The following is a 20,555-nucleotide window of genomic DNA, read 5'->3' on the forward strand; positions in this document are numbered from 1 at the left end:
GGAGTTACACAGGCCAAATATGGATTGTGTAAGCAGTTGTCTTCGATCAATTTTATATATACCACGTTTCATGTAATTGAATATTTCCTTGTGCATGTGTTGAGAGACAGGATAAACATAAATGCCAGCTCTACTTCATTATCAATTGATTCATAGAGTTTAATCTGAGAAGGAATTCATACAGTTTGATTTCCTGCATATGACAGAAGATTAAATATTGCCCTTTTAACATCTTTATCTCCCTCCATAGTGGTTTTTAAGTCCTGGCTTGACAGTCCCGGCTGGGATGATACAGTTGGGGTCAGTCCTGCCTTGGGCAGGGGGTTGGAATCGATGACTTCTGAGGTCTCTTCCAACCCTGGGATTTTGTGATTCAATGATTCTATGATTCCATGTTTGATTAAAACCTGGTCGACATCAGGATTTTGCCTTATAGTATCATAAAACCACATGTTTCAAGGGCTTATTAATGTTGGCTGGTCTCCTCCCTGCTAAGATACGGGATTTTTTTGTCTAAACTATCCAGCCTTTGAAAAACCTCCAGCAAAGGAGTATCCACAATATCTAGAGGGGTGTCTTCCAATGCACTCCTGTTCTTACAGCCAGGAACTTATTCCTGACATTTCATGGAGTCATAGAATCAAAGCTCTGCAAGGGATCTCGAGTGGTCATCAAGTCTAGCGCCCTGCACTCCTGGTCCCCTGAGTCAGCACCTTGTAAAAATCTCCAGGGATAGAAATTCCACAACTTCTCCAGACAATGTATTCCAGTGCTTAAACACCTGAGAGTTAGAAAGATTTCCCTAATGCCCAACCTAAACCTCATTCACTGAAATTTAAGCCCATTATTTTTGTCCTATTATCTCAAACTATGCAGAATAATTTTTCTCCCTCTGTCTTGTAATAACATTTTAGTCCCCATGCACTGTCCCCTTTTCTACAATATACAAATTCTTTTATACAGTTCTTTTAATCTTCCCTCATAAAGAATGTTTCTCTGTCCTTTGTTGTTGAAGTCCCTTCGACTTCTTACAGTGTAGAAAGTTAAGGTACAGTACTTCAACTTCATCTATGCAATTAACATAGCTGAAGTTGCATATCTTAATTTGACCTTATCCCGTAGTATAGACATACCCTATAAGACTTTTACAAGTCTTCTTTCCCAACTTCAATGATTTTTCAAAGATAATAGTTAAATGGCTTGGATATATTCTCCTCTGAATCCTTGATATTCTAGGATATATTTCAGGAGACCATGGTGACTTGAAGATATCGAACAGGAAGTGTTTCATATTAAGATTATGCATCTGACGAAGTAGGCCTTTACCCCCGAAAGCTTATGCTCTAATAAATCTGTTAGGCTATAAGGTGCCACAGGACTCCTCGTTGCTTTTGCAGATCCAGACTAAGATGGCTACCCCTCTGATATTAACATTGTCTCTCCATCCAGGCATTTGTTCTATGAACATCACCCCAGAACCTCGGCATCCATCTCAAAGTTGGACACCTCCCTTACTTCATGCCAGATTCCAACACCACTGACTTCACCAACCCCTCCACCTTCATCTTGCTGGGCATCCCTGGCCTGGAGGGGAAACATGTCTGGCTCTCCATCCCCTTCTGCACCATGTACATCATAACCCTCTTGGGGAACATCACCATCCTATTAATCGTGAAGAGGGAGCCGAGCCTCCATGAGCCCATGTACTATTTCCTCTGCATGCTGGCCGTCACTGATCTGATCATGTCTACATCCATCCAGCCCAAAATGTTGAGCATCTTCTGGTTCAATTCCAGGGAGATCAGGTTCAGTGCCTGCCTCACCCAGATGTATTTTGTTCACTGCTTCTCTGTGATAGAATCTGGGATCTTCGTGGCCATGGCTTTTGATCGCTACGTGGCCATCTGTGATCCCCTGAGACATTCCACCATCCTGACAAACCCTGTAGTGACCAAGATTGGCCTGGCTGTGGTTCTGCGTGGAAGCGTGCTCCTTATTCCCCATCTCTTCCTGGCAAGGCAGTGGCCATATTGCAGAACCAACATCATCCCCCACTCCTACTGTGAGCACATCGCCGTGGTGAAGCTGGCCTGTGCTGACATTCCCATCAGTAATTACTACGGCCTCTCTGTGGCATTTTTCATTACCGGCCTGGACGTGTTTTTTATTGCTCTGTCCTACACTCAAATCCTCAGGGCCATTTTTCACCTCTCCACAAAGAACGCCCGGCTCAAAACATTTGGAACCTGCAGCTCCCACCTCTGTGTTGTCTTAGCCTTTTACATCCCAGGTCTCTTCTCCTTCTTGACACACAGGTTTGGCCAGAATGTGGCCCTGTATTTCCACATTCTCATGGCCAACATCTACCTCCTATTGCCCCCCATGCTAAACCCCATCATCTACGGGGTGAGGACCAAACAGATCCGGGACAAGCTCTTATCTCCTCCAGGGTCCTTAAATTTTCCCCTGGTGCTGTGAGAGAGCCTAATTCGAACTACCTACTCCATGCCGCGTGTAGCCGCGATCACGCAGTCCGCACTAAGGGGGATTTAAAAATGGCGGCGCCTGGTAAGATGCAAATGAAGCCCAAGATATTTAAATACCGGCCTTCATTTGCAACTTCGAATGCCTACATTAGCCACCCTAGTTCGAATGAGGGTGGCAGTGTAGACATACCCTGACTCTCTCCCAGAACCTACACCCCAACCCAGAGCCTCCTCCTGCACCCAAATTCCCACCCACACCCTGATCCTTCTGACCTGAGTCCCCTCCCACAGTTCAAATCCTTCGGCCCCAGCCTGCAGAGTCCTCCTTCACTCCAACCATCTCATCTCCAGATCCACTGCAGAGCCTTCACACCTGGTGAGATCCCTCTCCCGCACCTGCCCTTCGGCTTCAACCTGCAGCTCCTTCTCACACACTGAACCCCTCATTTTTTGGCCGATCTCAGAGTCTGGGGGAGGGGGCTCAGAGTCTAATCAACCAGGCCTCCAGAAGAGTTAATCTGGCCCGGCCTGTATCACTTACTGGAGGGGCAGAGAGTCACTAAGCTTTCATTGTCCTCACTGTGCTGTATCAGTGTGACAAATGAGCCACCTATTGCTAGACCAGCACCTCTGCTCCAGCCGCCTGAGCAAAAGGCATGTGAGTGAAGAGTCCAGGAGAAGGCAAAGACATGTGGGTACAGACGGTTCGCACTATGAAATGCTACAGATTTACCCAGAAAGTTTGGGGTTTGGCTTGTGTGTCCGGGTGCCATTTACAGTTGCCAGACTCTGGACTTTCACCTGGACTGCCCAGTTCAGAAAGGGATCTGGTAGTTTCCAGTTACTGTACGACTGAGGGAGGCACTGGGTCACTAACCCATGCCAGATCCTGACCAGACTCAATCCGACAGGCAGGCTTCTTGGGAGGCTGCAACAGTTCCCATCCCAGGTATGCTGGGGAGGAGGGGAAGGTCACTTATGGGGGGGGAGGCCCTCAAGGTCCTGTTACCTTTTGAACCTTACATAAGAACATAAGAACGGCCGTACTGGGTCAGACCAAAGGTCCATCTAGCCCAGTAGCCTGTCTGCAGACAGCGGCCAACACCAGGTACCCCAGAGAGGGTGGACTGAAGACAGTGACCAAGCGATTTGTCTCCTGCCATCCCTCTCCAGCCTCTGACAAACAGAGGCCAGGGACACCATTTCTATCCCCTGGCTAATAGCCTTTTATGGACCTAACTTCCAGGAAATTATCTAGCTTCTCTTTAAACTCTGTTATAGTTCTAGCCTTCACAGCCTCCTCTGGCAAGGAGTTCCACAGGTTGACTACGCACTGTGTGAAGAAGAACTTTCTTTTATTCGTTTTAAACCTGCTACCCATTAATTTCATTTGGTGTCCTCTAGTTCTTCTATTATGGGAACTAATAAATAACTTTTCTTTATCGGCCCTCTTCACACCACTCATGATTTTATAGACCTCTATCATATCCCCCCTCAGTCTCCTCTTTTCTAAACTGAAAAGTCCCAGTCGTTTTAACCTTTCCTCATATGGGACCCGTTCCAAACCCCTAATCGTATTAGTTGCCCTTTTCTGAACCCTTTCCAAGGCCAAAATATCTTTTTTGAGGTGAGGAGACCACATCTATACACAGTATTCGAGATGTGGGCGTACCATAGTTTTATACAGGGGCAGTAAGATATTCTTGGTCTTATTTTCTATCCCTTTCTTAATAATTCCTAGCATCCTATTTGCCTTTTTGACCGCCGCTGCACAATATGTGGAAGTTTTCAGAGAACTGTCCACGATAACTCCAAGATCTCTTTCCTGATTTGTCATAGCCAAATTAGCCCCCATCATACAGTACGTGTAGTTGGGGTTATTTTTCCCGATGTGCATTACTTTACTCTTATCCACATTAAATTTCATTTGCCATTTTGTTGCCCAATCACTCAGTTTGGTGAGATCTACTTGGAGTCCCTCACAGTCTGCTTCTGTCTTGACTATCCTAAACAGTTTGGTATCATCTGCAAACTTCCTCAGATTCATCACCCAAAAAGGACGGTACAGATTCAGGAATCTCCCCAACGTCCTCAGCCGTGACGACTGAAGCAAAGAAATCATTTAGTTTCTCCGCAATGGCTTTATTTTTCTTGATTGCTGCTTTTATAGCTCGATCATCTAGGGGACCCACAGGTTTTTAGCAGGCTTCCTGCTTCTAATGTACTTAAAAAACATTTTGTTATTTCTTTTTGAGTTTTTGGCTAGCTGTTCCTCACAATCTTTTTTTGCTTTTCTTATTACATTTTTACACCTTAGGGCTGCTCAGAGCACTCACCCTAGCCCCAGGTCTGAAAGGGAGGCCTTAGCTGCAGCACAGCTTGAGTGTAGAGTGTGTGTGCATGTGTGTATTATTGAAGTATGGTGTGAAGGCGGAAACACCCACAACCTGCCTCTCAGGTCCACCAGTGAAGAAGCTGGACACTGCTAATGGTCCCAGTAATGGGTGTGCACATGCCCAAAGAATTCTTTAAAATGCAGGCTCTCTGCGAGGCCCAGAACATCCTGCTGACAGCCAGGCCAGGGTTGTGCATTGGAGCTGTCTCTCACCCACCCAGCAGCCTGTGTAACCAGCCCTTCTTAGTGCTATTACACCCCCCTCTCTCCCTTAATCCTTTTGTTTCACACAGTAGCTGCATTTTGTCTTAATTTGGTTTTAAGGTACGTGGGGCAGGGCCTGTTTCTCCCTCTGTGTTTGCCAAGGGGCCAGTACAAAGGGCCCTGAACTGGAGCAGGATCTGTGGAGTCTTCCACCAGACAAACAATGGTCATAAGTAGCACAACACACTAGCTAAATCAGGGACTGGTGCCCACCCACATAGCCTTTACGTACAGACGAAGATCAAACCATGCTTAGCAGCTGCAGAGTGTTAGGAACACGAATACTTGTGGACACGGCTCCTCGGTTTGGTTCAGACAGGAATGTTCATTCAGTCTCATTTCAGGGCTTAAACACACAGGTGCTTCTGCACCAGAGAAATATCCCAGACTGCCTAAATGAGCAGGCAGAGAATTCAGGTCTGGAAATCCATGCGCCCTCCATCCAGCACAGTGCTGGACTGTTTGACTCAGCCTGGTACTTCTGAATTGAGCTGAAGGTGGGAGAGACCGAAAGGAGATGAAGCAGAAGAGAGTAGTAATGCAATGCAACATTAATCCGGTCTGTATTCATCCTATAGGGCCCTCCTTGTTCCATGGCAGTTTTTGGAGAGGGTTAGGTCTCTGTCCACAAGACAGGCCCCTAGCTCCACCCCATCCAAAGGAACTCCCTGTTTGGGAGGCTTTCACTGAATCTATTCCCCCAGACTGATGTGTTTGCAGGTCTCTGAGCGGGAGCAGAAGTGGAGTCTAGGGGTGTGTCTAAACTACATGGCTCCATCAATGGAGCCGTGTAGATTAGGCTGATCAGCAAAGGGAAATGAAGCCGCGATTTAAATAATCGCGGCTTCATTTAAATTTAAATGGCTGCCTTGCTGAGCCGACAAACAGCTGATTGGCGCGCTAGTCTGGACGCTCCCGCGCCGACCTGAAAGCCCTTTATCGACCTCCCCGTTATGTCTCGTAGGATGAGGTTTACCTAGCGGGGTTTTAAAAATGGCGGCGCCCCGCTTATGCAAATGAAGCCCGGGAAATTCAAATCCCGGGCTTCATTTGCAAGTGCGGTATGCCTACATTACCCTCCTAGTTCGAACTACGAGGGTAGTGTAGACATACCTGTGACGTAGTGGGGGTACTTGCTGGGCTGTGGTGACCCCTGCTGTCTGGAGCAAGACCCAGCAGGGGAAACCTCTCTAGGCAGAGGTAATGCCAAACTTGTTGAGCCAGGGGCCAGACACCCCCCAAGGAGAGGAACAAAGGAAGGTGGAATGCTGCCCTGGCTGGGGGGCAGGGCTGGAAGTTGGTTAGTTGGTTGGTGGCTGTCTGTGAGGATGGATGAGACAGCCTAGGGAGAGGAGCTGGAGTTTAGGGGCCCAGTCTCCCCCCAACTCAAGGGGGCCTGAGGCATCCTAGCCCAGCTCTGTGACCAGACTACATCTGTGCTGTGCTGTATCCTGGAGAGGCAATAAACTTCCTCAATTCTACTGGCTGGTGCAGTCTGCTTGTGCCATTTCAGGGTGCAGGAGACGGGGGACCCCAACGCGCCGTCACACTGGTGTCAGGAGTGGGATCCACTGCACCCCGTGGATGAAGCTCCCAGCGGCAAGCGACAAGGCGCTGTAGAAGCAAGAGCCCTGGAGCCAGGCATGCTTGAGGCAGAGCGAAGCGGTTCCCTGGAATCGTGGGGCGCTGCAGCACTAGACTGGTGAGTCTGCACCAAGGGGACCAGCGGGCAGATGGCCTACGCCCGACTCTTGAAGGCAGAGCTGGTGGGGCTGTGCAGAGAGAGGGGCTTGCCTGTGCGGAAAGCAACCAAGGCCCAGCTGATTACCCAGCTGGAAGATAATGACCAGCCACAGGGCCAGGATCTTGTCCCCAGGGGAAGCAGCCAGAACCCCCTGAGAGTGTGTCAGGCTCTGAGAGGGGGAGGAGCGCTGGAACCCAACGGAGGGATGAGACAGCGTCTCCCGGGAGGCCTGCAAGCCGTAGCCCATCTAGGGCAGGGGCCAGCCCAGCGGAGCTGCGGCGGCTGGAGATCCAGCTGCGGATGAAGGAATTGGAAGTACAGGACCGAGAGAAGGAGCGCCAAGACCGAGAGAGGCAGCGACAGCATGAGCTGGCCATGGCAGAGCGGAGAACCTGCGGGGCCCTGGCTGCGCCAAGAGTGGATGGGCCCCAGGGTCCCGGGGCTGCCAGGTGCTTGGAGAGGCTCACGGTGGCCCAATTGAAGGACGTGGGCGACATAGACGGGTTCCTCAGCTCCTTTGAGAGGGCCTGTGGACTGCAACGGGTTCCCCCAGCTGACTGGCTGCAGGAGCTCGTCCCCGCACTGAACCAGGAGGCGGCCGGAGTGCTCAGTCAGCTGGAGGACCTACAGCCAGGGGATTACAACCGAGTCAAGGAGGCCCTGCTGCACAAGTTCAGGCTGACCCCCGAGATGTACAGGAAGAAGTTCCGGGGGGTACAGAAAGGGCCACGGGAGACCTATGTGGATCTGGCCTCCCGCCTGGCGCAATACTGCCGCAAGTGGGTGTCTGGAGTCGGAGCCCAGACCGCAGAGGAGCTGCTCAAGCTGTTCATGATGGAGCAGTTCTATGAAGCGTGCCCACCCAAACTGAGGCTGTGGCTCAAGGACCGGAGACCAGAGAACCTCCAGGAGGCCGGGAGGCTGGCGGATGAGTTCACGGAGAGCCGGTCCGGGTGTGAACCGGAGTCCCGGAGAGAGAGGGAACCGCGCAGAGACCGGTTCTCGGCGGAGCAACGGAGAGAGACACCTCCGAGGCGAGCCCCAGGGACCAGGACCAGTCATCGATACCCCAGAGAACCAGCCAGGCCCTGGACAGAGACAGCCCAAAGCCTAACTTGTCAGCGCTGTGGGCAAAAAGGCCACAAGAGGGCTCAGTGCACCAGGTCCCAGGATCGGGGACTTTCCAGGGTTAACTGGCTGGGGCGGGAGGAAGGGCAGGCTGCCCCAGAGGCAGGGGCTGGCAGGCAAACCTCAGCTCAGAGAGAGGGGAAGGATGCTCAGTGCACCTCCCCTGGGAGGTCTGATTCTCAGGAGGCGGATTTCTCCGTGTACCGGGTGGGGGCAGGGCGGCCCCTGCAGAGCGAGTGCCTCATACCCCTGGAGGTGGATGGTAGGAAGGTGACGGGCTTCTGGGACACGGGGGCGGAGGTGACTCTGGCCCGATCCGACGTAGTGGCCCCGGAGCGGATACTACCCCACGCGCAGCTGACCCTGAAGGGCATAGACGGGTCCCCGTTTAAGGTGCCTGTAGCCAGGGTGCATCTGAAATGAGGGACCAGGCTGGCCTCCGTGCAGCTCGGCCCCGGGGGAGAGGTGGCCAGGAGAGATTCCTGCGGGGGCGTGGACTCCTGTTCCGTGAAAGGCTTCCCCCCAGGAAGGCGAGGGCATGGGGGGTCCAGCGGCAGCTGGTCGTCCCCCGAAAGTATCGCCTCAAGCTGCTGTATTTGGCCCACGATGTCCCCGTTGGGGGCCACCGGGGGATCCGGAGCACCCAGCTGAGGCTGCTCCAGCACTTCTATTGGCCGGGAATCTTTACAGCCGTGCAGCGGTACTGCCGGTCCTGTGACTCCTGCCAGAGGGGCGGGAAGGCCCAAGACAGGAGGAAAGCGGCTTGGGGGTCTCTACCCCAGATAGACCCTCTGGGCTTGCTGAGAGAGTTATGGGAGGGGAAGTCCTCCCTGGATGGAGCTTCGGGGGTGGAAGCCGCCCTGGCTGTCCAGAGAAGGCTCACTGGGCTCATGGCCCCGGCCCGAGAGACCCTGGCCAGAGATCAAGGCTAGCGGAAGGGTGGGTGTGACCCCCGAGGACAGGCCTGGGCCAGTCGCCCTGGAGTGGGGTGGCGAGTGGACGGAGGAAAGCCAGCTCATGTGGGGCCTCGCCACGGTCGGCCCGAGTCAAGGGGAGCACCCGTGGCCCCAGGGCGGGTTCCCACACAGAGGACCCGAACTTCCCTAGGTCACGAGCGGAGTGACCCTGCTCAGTTCGCTCTCGGAGGGGGAAGAACTGTGACGTAGTGGGGGTACTTGCTGGGCTGTGGTGACCCCTGCTGTCTGGAGCAAGACCCAGCAGGGAAAACCTCGCTAGGCAGAGGTAATGCCAAACTTGTTGAGCCAGGGGCCAGACACCCGCCATGGAGAGGAACAAAGGAAGGTGGAATGCTGCCCTGGCTGGGGGGCAGGGCTGGAAGTTGGTTAGTTGGTTGGTGGCTGTCTGTGAGGATGGATGAGACAGCCTAGGGAGAGGAGCTGGAGTTTAGGGGCCCAGTCTCCCCCCAACTTAAGGGGGCCTGAGGCATCCTAGCCCAGCTCTGTGACCAGACTACGTCTGTGCTGTGCTGTATCCTGGAGAGGCAATAAACTTCCTCAATTCTACTGGCTGGTGCAGTCTGTTTGTGCCATTTCGGGGTGCAGGAGACGGGGGACCCCAACGCGCCGTCACATACCCATAGAGAGTAAGTCTGGGATCCTTTCTGCTCTGTGCAGCCAGTTAGAATCATAGAATCATAGAATCATAGAATAATAGGACTGGAAGGGACCTCGAGAGGTCATCGAGTCCAGCCCCCCGCCCTCAAGGAAGGATCAAGCTCCGTCTACACCATCCCTGACAGATGTCTATCTAACCTGTTCTTAAATATCTCCAGAGAGGGAGATTCCACCACCTCCCTTGGCAATTTATTCCAATATTTGACCACCCTGACAGTTAGGAATTTTTTCCTAATGTCCAATCTAAACCTCCCCTGCTGCACTTTAAGCCCATTACTCCTTGTCCTGTCCTCAGAAACCAAGAGGAACAAATTTTCGCCTTCCTCCTTGTGACACCCTTTTAGATATTTGAAAACCGCTATCATGTCCCCCCTTAATCTTCTTTTTTCCAAACTAAACAAGCCCAGTTCATGAAGCCTGGCTTCATAGGTCATGTGCTCTAGACCTTTAATCATTCTTGTCGCTCTTCTCTGTACCCTTTCCAATTTCTCCACATCTTTCTTGAAATGTGGCGCCCAGAACTGGACACAGTACTCCAGCTGAGGCCTAACTAGTGCAGAATAGAGCGGCAGAATGACTTCACGAGTTTTGCTTACAACACACCTGTTGATACAACCTAGAATCATATTTGCTTTTTTTGCAACAGCATCACACTGTTGACTCATATTCAACTTGTGGTCCACTATGACCCCTAGATCCCTTTCCGCCATGCTCCTTCCTAGACAGTCGCTTCCCATCTTGTATGTATGGAACTGATTGTTCCTTCCTAAGTGGAGCACTTTGCATTTCTCTTTATTAAACCTCATCCTGTTTACCTCTGACCATTTCTCTAACTTGCTAAGGTCATTTTGAATTATGTCCCTATCCTCCAAAGAAGTCGCAACCCCACCCAGTTTGGTATCATCTGCAAACTTAATAAGAGTACTCTCTATCCCAATATCTACATCATTGATGAAGATATTGAACAGTACGGGTCCCAAAACAGACCCTTGAGGAACTCCACTTGTTATCCCTTTCCAGCAGGATTTAGAACCGTTAACAACAACTCTCTGACTACGGTTATCCAGCCAATTATGCACCCACCTTATCGTGGCCCTATCTAAGTTATATTTGCCTAGTTTATCAATAAGAATATCATGCGAGACCGTATCAAATGCCTTACTAAAGTCTAGGTATATGACATCCACTGCTTCTCCCTTATCCACAAGGCTCGTTATCTTATCAAAGAAAGCTATCAGATTAGTTTGGCATGATTTGTTCTTCACAAACCCATGCTGGCTATTCCCTATCACTTTATTACTTTCCAAGTGTTTGCATACGATTTCCTTAATTACCTGCTCCATTATCTTCCCTGGGACAGACGTTAAACTGACCGGTCTATAATTTCCTGGGTTGTTCTTATTCCCCTTTTTATAGATGGGCACAATATTTGCCCTTTTCCAGTCTTCTGGAATCTCCCCTGTCTGCCATGATTTTTCAAAGATCATAGCTAAAGGCTCAGATACCTCCTCTATCAGCTCCTTGAGTATCCTGGGATGCATTTCATCAGGACCTGGTGACTTGCTGACATCTAACTTTCCTAAGTGATTTTTAACTTGTTCTTTGTGTATCCTATCTTCTAAACTTACCCTCTCTCTGCTTGTATTCACTACGTTAGGCACACCTCCAGACTTCTCGGTGAAGACCGAAACAAAGAAGTCATTGAGCATCTCCGCCATTTCCAAGTTCCCTGTTACTGCTTCTCCCTCCTCGCTAAGCAGTGGGCCTACCCTGTCCTTGGTCTTCCTCTTGCTTTTAATGTATTTATAAAAGGTCTTCTTGTTTCCCTTTATGCCTGTAGCTAGTTTGATCTCATTTTGTGCCTTTGCCTTTCTAATCTTGCCCCTGCATTCCCGTGTTGCTTGCCTATATTCATCCTTTGTTAGTTGTCCTAGTTTCCATTTTTTATATGACTCCTTTTTTATTTTGAGATCATGCAAGATCTCCTTGTTAAGCCAAGCTGGTCTTTTGCCATATTTTCTATCTTTCCTACACAGCGGAATTGTTTGCTTTTGGGCCCTTAACAACGTCCCTTTGAAATACTTCCAACTCTCCTCAGTTGTTTTTCCCTTCAGTCTTGCTTCCCATGGGACCTTACCTACAAGTTCTCTGAGCTTATCAAAATCTGCCTTCCTGAAATCCATAACCTCAATTGTGCTGGTCTCCCTTCTACCTTTCCTTAAGATCATGAACTCTATTATTTCGTGATCACTGTCCCCTATACTGTCTTCCACTTTCAAGTTCTCAACTAGTTCCTCCCTATTTGTTAAAACCAAATCCAGAACAGCTTCTCCTCTGGTAGCTTTTTCAACCTTCTGAAACAGAAAGTTGTCTCCAATGCAGTCCAGAAACTTATTGGATAGCCTGTGCCTCGCTGTGTTAGTTTCCCAACATATGTCTGGATGAGTAGGCAAAAGGCATCCGAACATGTTCTTTGCAGTGTCGTGAATGAGCTGTTATTTCCATGGAGTTGCTATCAGTTATGGCCAGGTCTTAGGGGTGTATTTCCTGCTGGTGCCTATTAAGGTTTGCATACCTTAATGTATAGAAATTATTGCTGCATGATGCACCACCAAACATGGAATTAATCGAGTCTTGCTCATAATTCATGTCTCTGCATAGTGTAATTTTTCAGTGTGAAGAAAGTACAATCTCCTTCACCCATGAGAACAGCCCCCAGTAGTGAATGTAGTGTCTCATGTTCACATTTTGTCTCCATCCAGGCAATTTTTCACTGTGACCATTGTCCTAGACACAGGGCACATCCAGAAAGTCTGTGGAGCCTCTGATTCAAGTCAGATAGAACGTTCTGCTTCTCCCCCACTTCATGTCAGATTCCAACACAACTACCTTCACCAACCCCTCCACCTTCATCCTGCAGGGCATTCCTGGCCTGGAGACGGCCCACGTCTGGATCTCCATCCCCTTCTGTGTCATGTACATCATAGCCATCTTGGGGAACTTTGCCATCCTGTTCATTGTGAAGAAGGAGCACAGTCTCCATGTACCCATGTACTATTTCCTCTGCATGCTGGCCGTCACCGACCTGGTGCTGTCCACAACCACCCTGCCCAAAATGCTGGCAATCTTCTGGTTCAATTCCAGGGAGATCAGTTTCAATGCCTGCCTCACTCAGATGTTTTTCATACACGGCTTCTCAGCGATTGAGTCTGGAATCTTCGTGGCCATGGCATTGGATCGCTACGTGGCCATCTGCCATCCCCTGAGACATTCCACCATCCTGACAAGCTCTCTGGTGGTGAAGATTGGCCTGGTCATTGTGTTGCGTGGCAGCATTCTCGCACTGCCCTATCCCATCCTGGGAAGGCAGTGGCCATATTGCAGAAGCAACATCATCCTGCACACCCACTGTGAGAACATGGCTGTGGTGATACTGGCCTGTGCCGATACTCGCATCAGTAGTTACTATGCCCTCTTTGTGCTGTCCTGTAGGATTGGTCTGGATGTGTTTTTCATCACTCTATCTTATATCCAGATCCTCAGGGCCATCTTCAGACTCCCCACAAAGGACGCCCGGCTCAAGACTTTTGGGACTTGCGGCTCGCACTTTGGTGCCATCTTAGCCTTTTACATCCCAACTCTGTTTGCCTCCCTGACATCCCGTTTTGGTCACAATTTGCCCCTTCATTTCCACAGTTTCATTTCCAATGTGTACCTCCTGGTTCCTCCCATGCTGAACCCCATCATCTATGGAGTGAGAAGCGAACAGATCCGGGACAGGCTGCTTCGGCCCTTTACTTATTAAGGGACTATAATTTTCTCCTCTGGTTGTGGCTCTCAACCAGAGCTCCGTGGAGCGCTAGTTGGTGACATGGTACTCTTCCCTGAGTCACCCTCTGGCCAATCAAAGAAAGATTAAATTGACCATGTTTTCTCAGCATGACGTACTGGGGAATCCATCTGTGTACAACGCAAAGAGTGGTCACCTTTCTAATTGTAACTGGATACACAATGCACCACCCTTGCCCCACCAGTTTTCTTTGGTTCCTCCCTGCTGGGGGCCTGTAGCTGGCAGGATCCCCCCAATGAGTAGGGGCTGGGAGCTGTTTGCAGGGAGTCAGGCCTCGGGGGCAGTGCAAGGACCCAGCTTGGAAGCCAGGAGGGCAAGAGCTGAGAAGGGCAGGAGGCTGAGCCCCTGTGTTAGCTGGCGAGGTGGATGCTGGACAGAGACCAGGGTACAGGAAGAGCTGCAGCTGCACTGATCACAACCCGCCAATAGCCTCCCTGCATATAACACACCCCAGAGGAGCAAGGCCAGAGAAATGGCACTGTGAGTAGTAGCTAGCAGTGTGAGGCAGAAGCTGATTAAAATCCTGTCCAGTTTAAAGGAGTGAGTTTGCATTTGTCTTTATTTCTAACGTAATCGGCTTTATATGTACGGTCAGTGCTTACGATCACTTTAAACCTGTGTCTCTGGGTTTTTTTTACTGAAAGGAAGTCTGATTGGCTCGATGTGCTCATGGAGCCTGCTCAGGAAAGACGTCCTGGTGCATGCTGCTCTCCACAATGAGGGAGGGGCAGATCGGGCACTTTCATCTGACAAAGTAGGTCTTTGCCCACTAAAGTTTCTGCTTCAATCCATCTGTTGGTCTATAAAATGCCAACCTCTCCTACCCTCTCTCTTCCCCTCTCCCACCTCCTTTTCCCAGTCTCCCCAGAGGTCCATCCCTCCCCAGTTTTGTTCAATAAATCCAGTTTCTATTTTTGAACATACGTGTCTTTTATTTGACATCAGGAAGGGGGGCGAGGGAGTGGACAATGGAAGGACGTGAGGGAGGAATGGGGCACGAGACCCCAGTGGGGAGGACTGAGGAGGCTCTGAGGGCTCCTCGGGGTGGACGCTCTCCCTCAGGGCCTCTTGGATCCTGAGAGCCCTCCAATAGACCCCCTGTATGACAGCCTACAGCAAGTGCAGCCGTGCTGATGGCAACGACCCCACGAGACGCACTGGCATGCCCAGGGGCAGCTCTGGCTCTACATGGCCGAGTGCTGTGGTGTCCCGAGTCCAGGGGGCTCCCTTTAAGCACGAGCCTCAGATACCTCGGATATCAGCCACACTGAGGGTCTGTCTACACTACAGCACTAATTCGAACTAACGCATCCAGACTAAAAAACTAGTTCGAATTAGTGTTTTGCTAATTCGAACTAGCATGTCCACACAGAGTGGACCCTGAGCCGGGGTTAAGGATGGCCAGAAGCAGTGCCGGCAGGGCATCAGAGGAGGACTTAGAGCGTGGAGATGCTGCCTCAGGCTAGCCGAGGGCTGTGCTTAAAGGGTCCCGACCCCCACCCCGGACAGACAGTTCTCAGGGGTGCCCCGCTTGCAAAGCAGTCCTGGTTTGGAGTGCCCGGAGTACCCACACTGGGCACATCACACCACTCAGCCATCAGCCCGGCTGCACTTGCCGCAGGCTGCCATCTGGGGAGAGGGGGCAATTGGGGGGCTGCAGGAGAGGTTCCACCCCTAAAAGCCCGCAGAGCCACCCCATTCCTCCCCATCAGGGGCTCGTACCCCATTCCTCCCTCACCTCCTATCACTTACCCTTCCCTAGCCCCCCTTCCTGATGTACAAAATAAAGGACACGTGTGGTCAAAAATAGAATCTCACTTTATTGAACAAAACTGGGGGAGACTGGGAAAAGGAGGTGGGAGACGGGAAGAGAGAGAGTGGGAGAGGGGAGGGCAACTACAATGATTAGGGGTTTGGAACTGGTCCCATATGAAGAGAGGCTAAAGAGACAGGGACGTTTCAGCTTAGAAAAGAGGAGATGGAGGGGGGATATGATAGAGGTCTATAAAAGCATGAGTGGGGTGGAGAGGGTGCATACAGAAAAGTTCTTCATTAGTTCCCATAATAGAAGGACTAGAGGACACCAAAGGAAAGGAATGGGAAGCAGGCTTCAAACTAATAACAGAAAGTTCTTCTTCACAAAGCAAAGAGTCAACCTGTGGAACTCCTTGCTGCAGGAGGCTGTGAAGACTAGAATTAGAACAGAGTTTAAAGAGAAGTGAGATAAAGTGATGGAGGTTGGGTCCATGGAGTGGTATTAGCCAGGGGGTAGAAGTGGTGTCCCTGGCCGAAGTTTGTGGAAGGCTGGAGAGGGATGGCATGAGACAAATGGCTTGGTCACTGTCTTTGGTCCATTCCCTCCAGGGTCCCTAGTTTTGGCCACTGTCGGCAGACAGGCTACTGGGCTAGATGGAACTTTGGTCTGACCCAGTACGGCCATTATAAGCTCAGGGCTCAGGGCTCAGGGTCGGGGGTCTCAGTGGACCACCTTGATTTTCATGCAAACCTGCTCCTGGGTAGCCAGGCTGGCAGCTCTCCTGCCCTAGACGGCCACTTTCCTGTGCCTAGTGCGGAGGTTGTGGACGAGGTCCACGATGTCTGCACTGGACCAGGCGGGTGCCCACCTCTTGCGGTCCCGGGAAAGCTCCCGGGAGCCGCCAGCCTGGTCCCGGGAAGAGGGGGAGGGCTGGGGGGCCATCGGGTGGCTGGCTCGAGCCGTGCCAGGTGCAGGGTCTGCTGGCTGGGTGCTGGCAGGCTTGCACCTGGCAAGGGCACCGTAGCCAGCCCGTGCCCCTTTAAGGGGCCTGGGGCAGGGAGGGGGCAGTTGAGTTTCCCTGGTGTTGGCCAGAGTGGCCACCAGGGAAAGTTGGGGAGGGCTAGCCTCCCACTAGTTCGAATTAAGGGGCTACACACCCCTTAATTAGAACTAGTAAGTTCAATCTAGGCTTAGTCCTCGTACAATGAGGTTTACCTAATTCGAACTAAGCACTCCACTAGTTCGAATTAAGTTCGAACTAGCGGAGCGCTTGTGTAGCGCCTATCAAAGTTAATTCGAACTAACGTCCGTTAATTCGAATTAACTTTGTAGTGTAGACATACCCAAAGCAACTACCGACCTGATGCCCTGCTGTAACTGGTCTTAGCTGCTCTGAAATGCAATCCAGTGTGGACGTGCTATTTCGAAATAGCAAAACGCTATTTCAAATTAGTTTTTGGGTCTAGATGTGTTATTTCGAATTAGCTTAATTCAAATTAAATATTTCGAATTAAGTTAATTCTAAATAGCGCTGTAGTATAGACATACCCAAAGAGCAGAGTGACCCTAAGTGACTGGCGTGTTGGCAGGTCTCTCAGTGAAGGTGGCTGTTGGTTCCCAGAGCGCTCATCTCATGGCAGCAGGGAGCTTACGGCTCCAGTTACTTTTGGAAACCTCAGATTTGCCATGAGGGGATGATGAAGGCTCCGGCTGCCTTTACTATCCTGCCCCCTGCATCCCAACCAGGAACAACCTCTGCCACAGCCAAAGTCCAATTTCCTCTTGGCAGGATGAAGGGACCATGGTCACAGGGACGTCAGGACTCCTGGTTCTGTCTGTCGTCCTGCCACTCAGTCTCCGGGAGACCTTGCCCAAGAGACCTCCCCCTAGAGTTCACTGTACCTATCTGTGTAACGGAGCTGGGACACGTTCCTGGCCACTTTCCTTTCCCGGGTGTTTTCGGGAGCCATCAATGAAAGTTGCTACATAGTTAGATTCTAGTGACTTACGAAAATGACTGAGCTTTGATCCTTTAGCAATTCACCTTCAGTGCACACAGACAGTGTTTGTGTTTCCAATTAGTCACCGGTCTCCTGATCTTTCTGTCTCCCCATCCTACCTGGGCATATTCAGAGTATGAGGCCTTGCTGGGTCTAGGGACTGTTCCTAGTTTTCTTACTAATGAACTATAATTGTTCAGTGCACACAAGCACACAGAGCAGCCAATTCCTCTCTGACTCAGCCCAGAGCCCAGGAGTTCTCCTCGCCCTTTGGGAAAGTTCTTTAATTAGTGTTGACTTCTAAAGCTGGATAAATAGCCCGGAAGCCCAGCCAGACTTCTACGCAGCTTCTATATATCCAAAGGCCACGTCTCCCCTAGACAATGAGCAATCCCCCGAGACTGCACAGAGCTATATAACAAGCAGTGTGTGCTCCTGTGTTGGCTCTCGGCTTGCGACGGTGCTGCAGACGTTGGGCTGAGAGAAATGCAGGACGTTGCTGCCCGAGGGGGATTCCCAGGGAAGACACTTCCATCTCAGGATTCACAGGTAAACACCCCATTCCTCAGGAGCTCACCTGCTCCACAACCCCAGTGCCACATGGTATTGAGGAGAGATTGCAAATATCTATGTTCCTTTCTCCTCAGCCCAGGCGTTAAACATCCCAGTGCCCTTGCCAAAGTGGTGACTTTGCTCCAGTATCCAGGCTAAAATGTCCCTGTTTGCTGTGCCTCCCTGTCTGACATGCCCAGCCCCCAGCCATCTGTACGTCAGTGTACTGGGATTTTTCAGTAAAGGGCTGAGGAGCCAGCTGTGTGTAAAGACACAGAGCCTCTTCCCCCTCTCTGGGGTTCCAGCACTCTGGCTGTTAAAGTTGCCGGACCTGTTTTATGACGTTTATATCCCAGAAAGCCCGGCAGTGCAAGGGAACCTCACCAGAACAATCACGAGAATCTTTCAGCCTTGTTAAAAGGATTTCTCTCCTAGTCGTTCGAGAAGTCACCTGGACTGTCGTGTCTCGGAGTTTTTTTTAAAATGCCCGTAGATGGAAGTAGACAACATGGAGAATTTCAATTGCAATAGTGAACATTTGGCAAACCTATAAGCAAGTGATAATGAGCTCTTCTAATGGAATGTTTCCGACAGTCTTCGCTACAGTTAGGGCAACCAGTCCTGCACAGAGGGAGCACTCCATTTCTAAATGCCTGATCTACATTCTTCATCTGTAAATTCATAGCATTTAAGTTTACAAGAGACCATCTAGTCCAGTCGTAGGGAACCTTTTTTGGGTTGGGGACCACTGATCCAAGAAACAGCCTGTTAGATTTTTGTGTGCTCCAGCCCCACAATGAGGCACATTGTTTGGCCTAGTGACTAGAATTTGACCAAGACCTGGTATGCACCAGAATTTAACATCATAGAATCACAGAGTTAGAAGGGACTGAAACAAAATACAGGACTATGTAGCACTTTAAACAGTAACAAGATGGTTTATTAGGTGATGAGCTTTCGTGGGCCAGACCCACTTCCTCAGATCAAATAGTGGAAGTAAATTGTCACAACCATATACCAAAGGATACAATTAAAAAACGAACAGATATGAAAAGAACAAATCAAATTTCAGAACAGAAGGGGATGCGGGGGGAAGGGGGGTCTTAACGACTTAATTACTTGCATCCTGCTTCAAAAACCTTTTAAATCTGCACTTGAAAGGGAATCCTCTGAACTGTCATTCATGCTAAAATTTGACACTCTACGCGGGGGTCTCAACAAAGTCTCTGGCTATCTTACCCTTTACAAAGATAGTCTCCCCAATTAGCATCTCTAATACCATTAGCTCACAGACATTTACCTCCCCCCTCCCCCCCCCCCCGCATTCCCCTTCTGTTCTGGAATTTGATTTGTCCTTTCATAAATGTTCATTTTTTAAGTGTATCCTTTGGTATATATGGTTGTGACAATTTTATTCCACTATTTGATCTGAGGAAGTGGGTCTGGCCCATGAAAGCTCATCACCTAATAAACCATCTTGTTAGTCTTTAAAGTGCTACATAGTCCTGTATTTTGTTTCAGCTACACCGGACTAACACGACTATATTTCTATCACTATTTTAGAAGGGACTGTTAGGGTCTCCTGGCCTCCTCCCTACCAAGATACGGGATTTCTTTTGTCTAAACTATCCAGCTTTCTTAGAAGAACCTCCAGCAAAGGAGTATCCACCACGTCTGGAGGGGCGTCTTCCAATGCACTCCTGTTCTTACAGCCCGGAACTTTTTCCTGACATTTCATGGAGTCATAGAATCAAAGCACTGCAAGGGATCTCGAGCGGTCATCAAGTCGGGGCCCTCCACCTCTCATTCCCTGAGTCGTCTCCTCTTAAATGTCTCCAATGATGGAGATTCCACAACATCCCCAGACAATTTATTCCAGTGCTTAATCACTGTGCCAGTTAAAAAGATTTTTCTAATGCCCAACCTAACCCTCCCTTGCCGCAATTTAACACTGTTGCTTCTTGTCCTGTCTTCGGGAGTTCTGCAGTAGAATTTTTCTCCCTTTCTTCGTAATAACTTTTTAGTCCCCATCCACCATGCTCTTTTCTAGATTATATAATTTTGTAAATCTTCCCTCATAAATAATGTTTCCCAGTCCTTTGTTGTTGTTGCTCTTCTCTGCCTTACTAAAGTTTATATATAACACATCTGTGGCTTTCCCCTTATCCACAAGACTTCAAAACCTGTTAAGGAAAGCGAACAGGTTGGTTTGACATGATTACTTTCTGACAAATCCATGCTGACTATTACAAATCACATTACCATCTTGTAGATATTTGTAGATATAAATGGACTCCTTAGTTGTTCCATTATTATTATTATTATTATTATATTTTGGTACAGAAGTTAATCTGACTGGTCTGTAATTCCCGTGGTTGTTCTTTTCACCATTTTTATAAGTATGCGTATGTATGCACTTTACTAGTCTTCTGGAATCTTTCCTATATTCAATGATTTTCAAATATCATAGTTATCTCCTTAATTGTATTATTATTATTATTATTATTATTATCAGGGCTTGACAAGCGGTGGTGAGTCCCGCTCACCAGCTTTGTGGTTTGGCACATTGCACATACACTGATCATGCTGCGGTGCTGTGCCGCGCTAAAATCTATTCACCATGGGCGAGTAGATTGCCGTAATTGTTGAGCCCTGATGATGATGATGATGATTATTTTATTTTGGTACAGCAGTTAAGCAGACTGGTCTGTAATTCCCTAGGTTGTCCTTTTCATCATTTTTACAA

At 49.6% G+C, this 20,555-nt stretch overlaps 2 protein-coding genes and 1 pseudogene across 2 annotated transcripts in view; all 3 read left to right on the plus strand.

The window, feature by feature from the left end:
• LOC102444446 (olfactory receptor 52R1-like) overlaps positions 1-20,555 on the plus strand; it is a 130,627-nt gene that overhangs the window by 16,643 nt on the left and 93,429 nt on the right. The gene's annotated exons all lie outside the window — the stretch shown is intronic.
• Positions 1,456-2,389, plus strand: LOC142827735 (olfactory receptor 52E2-like; annotated as a pseudogene).
• LOC106731732 (olfactory receptor 52E8-like) lies at positions 12,518-13,456 on the plus strand. The gene has a single exon (XM_014571755.3). It carries the CDS (start codon positions 12,518-12,520, stop codon positions 13,454-13,456), a length of 939 nt encoding a protein of 312 aa, XP_014427241.3.

This window comes from Pelodiscus sinensis, chromosome 1 (genome assembly GCF_049634645.1).
Source record: "Pelodiscus sinensis isolate JC-2024 chromosome 1, ASM4963464v1, whole genome shotgun sequence".
NCBI classification, from domain to species: domain Eukaryota; kingdom Metazoa; phylum Chordata; order Testudines; family Trionychidae; genus Pelodiscus; species Pelodiscus sinensis.

Bases quoted from the DNA above. Each gene is read 5' to 3' on its own strand.
- LOC106731732 (XM_014571755.3), top strand. From the start codon at position 12,518: ATGTCAGATTCCAACACAACTACCTTCACCAACCCCTCCACCTTCATC.